At 43.8% G+C, this 9270-nt stretch overlaps 1 protein-coding gene across 1 annotated transcript; it reads left to right on the top strand.

Moving 5' to 3' along the window:
• LOC135489438 (coiled-coil domain-containing protein R3HCC1L-like) lies at positions 1-7468 on the top strand. Its single transcript, XM_064774795.1, has 11 exons — positions 1-106; positions 586-768; positions 1130-1270; positions 1528-1640; positions 1823-2075; positions 2349-4338; positions 4530-4620; positions 5043-5124; positions 5532-5602; positions 5778-5873; positions 6486-7468. The coding sequence occupies exons 4-11, from the start codon at positions 1544-1546 to the stop codon at positions 6704-6706; spliced, it is 2901 nt and encodes a 966-aa protein (XP_064630865.1). The 5' UTR covers positions 1-106; positions 586-768; positions 1130-1270; positions 1528-1543; the 3' UTR covers positions 6707-7468.
• The last annotated feature ends 1802 nt before the right edge of the window (positions 7469-9270 follow it).

Genomic DNA, 9270 nt, shown 5'->3' with positions numbered 1-9270 from the left:
CCGCAGCCAGCCAGCTGACCAGAATCTTCTTCGAAAGGGCATCATTTCTACCTCGCTGCTCCCCGAATTTACGATATTTTTGCTCCAATTTTCGTCTGCTTATATTGTAAGTTACATTCAATGAGAAAAAGTCAGTCACACACTGTTGGCCTGGATTAGATCAAACGGATGAGAGTGTGAACCTAAAAAAGGTCAAGTCCCAAAATGTTATAATTATAGGCCTATCATCATCATGCTAGCCTATAGGCCTACAGTCTTGATGCTGAGAGTGAGAGTCAGGAGAAAAATTCCCATCGAGAAAAAGGCTTGGGCATGATAGGGCCGCTGGATGATGAAAGAAAATGACGTAACAAATGTCCAATGACGGTAGCTATATCGTATGTGGCCCTGTTTCTTAATCAGCAATGGAGTGTGCGTGCCAAGCAGCCATAAGTCGCAACTGTCCACTGACCACTTGGTCTCAGCCCAGCACTCTTATCATGGAGGTATTAATACCTCCATGACTCTATCAAGCCTCATATGCTCATGAAGAATGCACTGCCACTTTTTTGCTCTCATTTCGTGAATGTCTCCTTCCTTTTTCAGACTTCCTAATGACTGCCACCGACGTTGGCTTGAAAGCGCTGAAGGCCTTGTGTTTTGATGGTGAATCTTGAGCACAGTGGCTTTCTACGTGGACGATCGATACCTCAGCCTTGAGGATATCGACTTTGTGACTAATGTGACCCTTGACATAGAGCACTTCCTGTCAAACAGTCTCACCAAAAGGTAGGCCACGATTCCGTGTTAAAAAAGAATAAGGAGACAATATGGCCACCCGATAAATTATGAGCCTGATCGTGTCAAACTGAAAATAAGTTGTAGAATGAGTTGGATGAGGAGTCTCGTGGCCGAGTGGTTAAAACGACTGACGACTAGGCAGTAGAAACCAGGTTTGTATTTTTGGATGAGTGGCATTCAAGGAACAAAAGTTCCTGGCTCTTCACAACATAACAAGTTTGAGGCTCAACATGAGGGTCTGTTGGGATGAGCTGAGGCCCCATATACCAGAGTGTCTATGCCAGGGCTAGTAAAAGATTCCACAGACTCTATTTGATGACAGTGATTATAACTATCTATTTCCTTTCAGAGTCCTGATCTTTCCGCCGATAGACAGCTTCCACCGTCTGCTCATCCACAAGGTCATCGAAGACTTCCCGAGCTTGAAGAGTTTCTCTATTGGTGAGGGAGACAGCAGACGCACAACTGTTTGCTTGAAGAGTATACTAAGGTGAGAAGGAAAAGCTTTTGTTGCAGAAGCCTTTAAGTTTAATACATGTACAGTGGAACTTCCCATAGCTGACACCTCTCTATTAAGGACACTAATTGGGTCCCATATTGGTCATTTCAATTGACATAGACTGTAATCTGGACATCTCTCAACTAAGGACGGTACCTGCCAGTCTCAAGACTGTTTACCTGCCAGTCCCAAGACTGTTTTTAAAGCTGTATGTGATACATGTAGAAACCTTATTTTGTGCTTTCCAGGTTTAGTGACGAGGAAATGGCCCAGTCGTATGGTCCAAATAAAATTAAGGCGGCAAGAGGAAGGGGACGCGCAAGGAGATATGATGCTTTCGAGGACAGAGATTGTGATGGAGGTCAGTGCTTGAGCATCCTTAACCTCAGAGTCATATACTCCCTTTAAACGTGGCTGAGGTATATCCCCTATATCCCATGAACGATTCCATACTCATATTCTCATTGGTTTCATTCTCAGACAAACTAAGACTTTGTGTAGGCATGCATTACACAGTGGTTCATTTGATATTTTCTCTTCTAGAACGAGACAGTTACCAACCTCCAAGGTCATCACACTGGCAGCCAAGGTCTGGAGACTGCCATGACTGGAGAGAAGGCCGGAGTTCACCGTTCCAGCCGCTGAGGCCTGGTGACTTGAATGAGACGAGAGATGACAGAGTATCGCCGAGTGGGAGGTCAGCTCGGAACGGACCATCATCGGGCAGTGCCATCTCATCGCGATCAAGAACAAGTGACAATAGTTACAACAGTGGGATCACCTCTGAGAAGAAAAAGTTTGTATCATTCAAATATTATCATCATCATCAGCAATTTGATCCCTGTTGATCTTTGCCTAAATCAAAATGTTTCTTGCTGTCACCGAAGGTAATCAACAGCTTAGATAACTAAAATGTCATATGTTCAGGCCAGTTGGACATGAACCAACCAACCATGCTTCCATTCGTTCATTGTTTGTTCTTTATCCCCCTTGCAGCTCAGTGTCTCACTAAGAAATCATTGGTAGAATCCACTTCGACTCATGTCCTTCTATATTCCTTTGTCTTCAGATCGCGGCAACGTCGCCCTGAAATGCAAGTCTACGTTCCGAGGGGAAGACGTCAGTTGGGTGCGTCTGGATCTTCACAGACGAGGGATACTGAGGATGAACCTGCCAGGAGAGGAAGTGATGAAAGTCCATCGAATCAAGACGAGAATAGCTCTCGACCTGGTTCTGCATCAACATCTAGGGGGCGCCGTGTTCGGGCCGGCGCAGAACCTTACGTCCCGAGAGCGCGCCGGATGCAGTATCACATGTCGGCAGCCGATAACGAAAACAATGAAAATATGTGCAAGCAGCTTTTGTTGAGTCAAGGTGGTGGCAATCCAGATGACGATGATATTGGTGCGATTGCTCCTCCAGCTCCTCCTAGTGATCATTATGATAATGATGCTCTGGCGATGGATGTACAAACAGACAACGTCTCTTGTAAACAAACTGAATGCTTTGATTCGTGGGATAAGTCTAGTGTGCTCAATCAAGAAGAATTCATGTTGAAGGAAAATGTCAAAAGCTCTTTTCAGAACAAACGAAAAAAAAGCAGTCGCTCTGACCAAAGACCTGAAAACACTGATGCTCAATTTAGAAATAGTCGAAACGATGAATCTGTTTTGCAGAGTGAACAGTTTGATGATTTCTCAGGTGCGTATGATGCCGATCCTATAGAAAGTGACAGGTGTGCTGGTACCGGGTTTATAGAAAGTGACATGTTTGCTGATAATGGTCCTAGAGAAAATGAGAGGTACGCTGCTTCTCCAACTAGTACAGGTCCCGCCAGTGATTCTTGTACCGATATCCAGAACAGAACTGTCAGAGAATTAAAAGATGAAACTCAACTAAACGAAAGTTCAGATGAAGAAGCATCATGGGAGATGGCAGCCGAGTCATTCGGCGTTAAATTTAAACGATCTCCCGAAGCTCTCGCCGACTTGCATGAAATGGAGTCCGAGATCTTGCCACAAAGTTCACGGAATAAAGCAGAGAAATGTGCGGAAGGTTTCTCTACTACAAATTCTCTGGTTGAAGGGGTTGGGCCAAATAGTCCTGAAACGAGCTTTGAAATTCCTAGGAAGGATGGCTCTGAAACTGAAATTGTCGGTATAAACTGCCCTGAAGGTGTCCAAAAATCAGTTCAAAGCTCTGATCAATCGGTTTCGGAAGATATTGTCAATGTGTCTGTATTGTCAAGTAAAGCTGCAGAAGCTAGGTCCAGTGGCCTTGAATCTGTGGTCAAGAGATTGGATTCTGACTGTGATGAATTTGAATCTGAGCAAAAGGGGATTAAATATGTCCCTGATGATAATCAAAATCTTCCTGGCGATGAATTCAAGGAAAAATACAAAATATCTGACGAACTGATTACTGAGATGAAATCGGAGATTGTTGCTTGTGATAGTATTAAGAATGAAGTTACCTTGTGTTCAAGTCAGAGTGATTTAGTCTTAACGACTGACGAGAAGGCTGGAGCTACACAATGTTGCAGTCAGACTGTAACTGATGTGGTCTCGATGCCTGACACAAATATAGATACAGTGACGAGTTCTGTTATGGATCATTCTTCTTTGGAAGTTGATAAAGCTAAGGATTTGCCCGTATCTGCAGACTTGCCCGTATCTGACTTGCCCGAATGTGAGGATTTGCCCGTGTCCTTGTCCGTATCTGAGATAGATGGAGCAGAAACTGCACCTTATTCAGAAGAGATTCCTAATACACAGGATTCTGATAATGTCAAAACACCCGAAGGTGCTGGCTCTATTGGAGAACTCAGTGATTCTGGCATGTCGGCAAATCGCCTCAAAGTCAAGGGAGACGATGTAATGCCTGTTGAGCCTGAGTGTGATCCGCATTCTAAGGCAACACGAAACAGTCGGGGAAAGTCTGCTGATGTTGGTAGAACTCGTGATGAGGATGCTGGCTCCGTCAATGCAGATGACGAGGATTCTTGGGATGCGTTGTTTGATGACAGCGGCGAATGTCTCGACAGTCACTTGATGGATGAGGTAACTATTTTTTAACTATTTGATCTTTGATTGTCCTTTGAATAATCCACATTCTGCAGCTGGTCCTTCATCTGGGTCAGTTCTCGTCTGCTTTTGCTGAATCAATTAATGTGTGTTTTCAAATCTCCGTCTCGATCTGACGGATGCAAAGTTCTGCAAAGTTCTAAAATTGGCCAGCGTTTTGTTTCCAGCTGGCGCGGGCGGTTGGCGAAGTGAAAGTCGAGAAACCGGGCCATGACTACAGTGAATTTTCACCAAAAGATCTGGATGGAGATTATGAAGGTGGGTAGAGAAGTGCAAACTTCAAATGGAACTTTATGAAGAAAAAGCTGTTGTCATGAACGACGACATTTCAACGGTACCAATGTTTTTTTAAATTGTTTGGTGATTTGCAAGATGACTTTCTATCCTCTAAGTGTCTTTATTCATCCTGAAGATAGGTTATTCTTGCACTTGGGGCAGCGGTAGCGCAGTGGAAGAGAGTCGGCCTCAGGAGGTCGTGGGTTCGACTCCCGGCCGAGTCACTCCTTGGTTCCCCGACTGGTCAAGTTCAAGTGAGCGCCTTCTGGTTGCTCCTTGAAACCCCTGATTGATTTCTGTGGAGACCGGGGTAATAATTTGATATCCCACAGCGCTTTAACAGTTACGCTACTGAGGAGCGCTATATAAATGCGTCACATTATTATTATTATTGTTATTTCCAGCGTACACTCATCTTGTTGAGATTTACGACTTCCCGTCTGAACTCCTCACAAGAGATCTGATAGCGATTTTCAGAGATTTCACGTAAGTTGATCGTCACGTCGTGTGACTGAGCTCTCGTGTCAATGTTTCAGTGCCGAGGAGCAGCATCTTCTATGGATGACTTTCTTACCAAGTTGATCATTCAAGCCATGATCGGTGTGTGCGTCAGTAATAACTGGGGTGAAATACAGTAGAACCTCTCTATTACGGACACCCTCAGGACTGACAAGTGATGTCCTTAATAGAGAGGTGTCCTGATAAGAGAGGTCAAATTGAATGGAAACAACCAATTTGGGACTAAAACTAGTGTCCTTAATAGAGAGGTTGTCCTTAATAGAGAGGTGTCCGCTAAGGGAGGTTCCACTGTACTTCAAAGGGTTGGCTTGATTCTTCTCATTAATGTATGTATTGGCCCAGAAACCAGTCATTGATTTCTTTTTCTTTTTCAGGTCGCGAGGGTTTGACATTAAGTGGGTGGATGATACGCATGCAGTTGGTGTCTTCTCAAGTACCATTGCCGGTAAGATGAGAGACGTCTATATTCTTAGAAAAACTGAAAACTTTTCATTTTGTCGACGCTATCTGCACGTGTTGAAAAGCTCTCTGGTGTGCCCACCAGAGGTTCTTGGCCATCAATGTACCCGACCAAAAGTTTGCGGTGATGAGTTGTTTTCAAAGTCGTGTTTGTTTTGCAGCGAAGGATGCACTCACCCTGAAACACCCGTTACTCAAAGTCCGTCCAATCAGCGAGGCCACTCGCCAGACCAAGCTCAAAGCTAAGAGATGTTCAGGTAAATAAGAAACCTTCTGGTTCACGTGAACACCTTCATAGATCAATAAAAACCCAAATTTAAAAACTGAACAGTAGTTCACCTATGAGAGCCCCAAACTTACTTACTTACTTAGGACCCTTCGTGCCCTAGGTGGCACATGGGGCGTTCCCCAGGGTCCTCCACTCAAGTCTGTTGGCTGCTCGCTGTCTGGCTGCCTCCCACGTTAGGCCCTTCTCTTGAAGTTCCTTTGCCATGGAACGCCGCCAGGTCTCTCTTGGTCTGCCTCTATTCCGTCTCCCTTGTGGTGTCCATGTGAGTGCTCTCCTTGGCAATGCGTTTGCAGGCATTCGGAGCACATGGCCCAACCATTGCCATCTTCGTTCCTTCACCAATTCTGATATGGGCTTCAGGTTAGCGTCTCTCAGTAGGTCTTCGTTACTGATTGTCCTTGGCCAGTAGATGCCTCGGATTCTCCTCAGGCACTTCGTTTGGAAAGTGTCCAGTTTCTTTCTCTAAGATGACCAAGAAGATCAACAAGAAACTGAGCCCCAAACAATACAGACATAATGTTTACAAATAGACACTTGTATTGGTTCTCCTGTTTTCTAACAAGAACCTGTCTTATTTCAGAATTCATGCTCCCATATAAGCCACGTCCAGAGACGAATGCCTCATGTGCCCGCCGCCTAGTGACAGGAGCTCTGGGTCTGAACACACGCGTGAGCAGGGAACAGCGGGAACAGGAACGTAAACAACTAAAAGATGCGCGGGAAAAGAAACGTCTGGCGGCAAAGCAGAAACAGGATGCTTGGGACGGGACAATTGATAAATGTGCCATGGATGAGACGTGACCATTAGTTGCTCATCATCATTCTTCTTGTTCTGCGTTCAGCATCTTTGAGATGCACACGAGACTGTCAGTCCATCTCCTGTCCTAGAGAGATCCACGTAGGTGGTGTAGTGCTTAGAATGCTGGACTTCTGACCGAGAGGTTGTGAGTTTCGAATCACTCCTCGGGCACTTATTTCCTTCCTGTTCGATGGTGAAGCGAGGACTTGGTATAGTAGATGCTCTTAACACCCCTGGATCATTCGGGGATGCCAAAAGCACTTTGAGTGGGATTGACGGGGAAATGCTCTACCTAACCTTCTAACTGTCATTTGACACAGGAGTAGGTGTTAAAAGATTGTAGAAATAATATGTAGTTATTATTTATTGCCAAGGATTATAGTTTTACCAACTAAAGATATATTCAGCCAATTCAATGCCAATGGATTGTAGGGCGCGCAGACTGTTTTATCAGGACTATTTACTGGATGTTTCTGACAAGTGGGGGCAAGGTACACTGTTGTCACAGTCCAATTTTAAAATGAGAAACAGCTAGTAAATGTAGAGCATGAATCAGATTTCAAGGTTGCATGAATACAACGTGTGCATGCTTTGTCTTGACGTCTCTGGTGCCAAGCGAGAGACTTTTTCTTTAAAGCGCAAATGCATTTTACAGTTCCTAGTACAATAGATTTTAAACTTTAATTAAAAGTGTCCATTTTGTTAGTATTTATTTTGTTCGTTGTAAATAAGATTCATGACTTCTTAAATAAAAGAACTTGTCTCAGAGAAGCTGTAGTTTTGTTCTCTCTATTCATGATCATAGATATCGCAAGGGGATGAACTCCCCTGATCGACCGTCAGAAGGGCTGTTGATATGGCAAGGAGATGAACTCCCCCTGATCTACCGTCAGAAGGGCTGTTGATATGGCAAGGGGATGCCCTTCCATGGAAAATGAGGCTTAGCATACATGTACCGATCCACCGTCGTTGATCCATCCTTCACCGCCGATAACTCCCCCTGATCGGCCGTCAGAAGGGCGGTTACTTTATCGGTAGTCTCCCTGCATTCCCTTCCTTTCCCACGCGACAACACTAACATTACACTCACTCGTGGTTGTCGCACGAGACACGCACTGAAAGCCATCATAATTGAAGACCAGGTGTTCAATGAGTAACGGTTCCAGGGATGCTGACCTGACCCAAATGCACAGTGCATGTTGTATAGAAGAAGGGTAACCTGATCCGGAGGTTGGCACGATCAATTCAGGCCGTCATTCAATTTTATTTGTGTCGAGCAATTTGATTGGCCACTCGTTTATGATGGTGTGTTCGATGGATTTCCTGGCCCTTGATGTCGGCGGTGAATGGAGGAGACTTTAGGACTGATATTCACCGCTGATAAGTTGGCAAGACATGTACTCCACAATCATTCACTTCTATAGAATCACTGCTAGCGCTAGAGGTTCTCGCAGTGCATCGGCCGTGTCCACTAGAATTGCTATAAAGTCCAGAAACGGCCTTATGAATATTTTTTGGCAAACAGAAGTATTCTTATCAAATCAAACCTGTGAGATGACAATAAAAGAAGAGAAAACTTCATCTAATTATTCTCCTTTATTTCATGCCATAATTTACAAAACTGATAAAATTGTATATTCTGTTTGAAGAAGAGCGTGTGCTCAAAGGGTTAACCACACACAACCTCACTAACACTCGCATCGTACGGGCAGACAACCTATACACTCGCTTATTTTCGTTAGTTTGAAAATTAAACTTGAATTTGAGAATTACCATTAATGAAAACATGTGCCAAATATAAATTTCAGTGCTGTTGCGTAAACTGATATACAAATACTATTCATGCCAGGTTTCATGGAGTTTGCATGCATAATAACCTCTCTATGGCTGTGTTTAACTACCTGTGAGTCGTAAACAATGCTTACAAATGAACTAGGTCTTTAAGAGCGACATTCCTCAGACATTCTAGCCCGTTTTCCCCCATACATCAATCATACTGAAACAAGAATTTTCTTCAAATAAAACGAAACCTATTAGCCAACTACATTCAATGTCTACTAGGGAAAATACATTCTTGGATAAATATTCAAACATGTACCTTTATTAGCCTAAAATGCAAAGACTTACTGTACAAAATATTCAAACATTTCTGGCCTACAAGACAAGATTTTGCAAACAAATAAGGTAATGTTATACATAGTGGCCCCAGTACAATCCTGGACTAGATGTGCAGAAACTGCCAGCTGTTCTTCACACCGTTATAGGAGCTATAACTACAGCATCTGTGTGTAGAAATGTGTACTACCAGCTGTTCTTCACACCGTTATAGGAGCTATAACTACAGCATCTGTGTGTAGAAATGTGTACTACCAGCTGTTCTTCACACCGTTATAGGAGCTATAACTACAGCATCTGTGTGTAGAAATGAGTACTACCAGCTGTTCTTCACACCGTTATAGGAGCTATAACTACAGCATCTGTGTGTAGAAATGAGTACTACCAGCTGTTCTTCACACCGTTATAGGAGCTATAACTACAGCATCTGTGTGTAGAAATTTGTACTACC

The sequence above is a fragment of the Lineus longissimus genome, chromosome 6 (genome assembly GCF_910592395.1).
Source record: "Lineus longissimus chromosome 6, tnLinLong1.2, whole genome shotgun sequence".
NCBI classification, from domain to species: domain Eukaryota; kingdom Metazoa; phylum Nemertea; class Pilidiophora; order Heteronemertea; family Lineidae; genus Lineus; species Lineus longissimus.
The sequence above is the reverse complement of the archived record's forward strand: the minus strand, read 5'-3'. Positions and strand labels throughout refer to the sequence as shown.

Excerpts from the sequence above, each read along its gene's own strand:
- LOC135489438 (XM_064774795.1), top strand. The coding sequence starts at position 1,544 with ATGGCCCAGTCGTATGGTCCAAATAAAATTAAGGCGGCAAGAGGAAGG. Across the intron at positions 2,076-2,348 it reads ATCACCTCTGAGAAGAAAAA|ATCGCGGCAACGTCGCCCTG; the intron begins GTTTGTATCATT and ends CTTTGTCTTCAG. Across the intron at positions 5,603-5,777 it reads CTTCTCAAGTACCATTGCCG|CGAAGGATGCACTCACCCTG; the intron begins GTAAGATGAGAG and ends TTTGTTTTGCAG.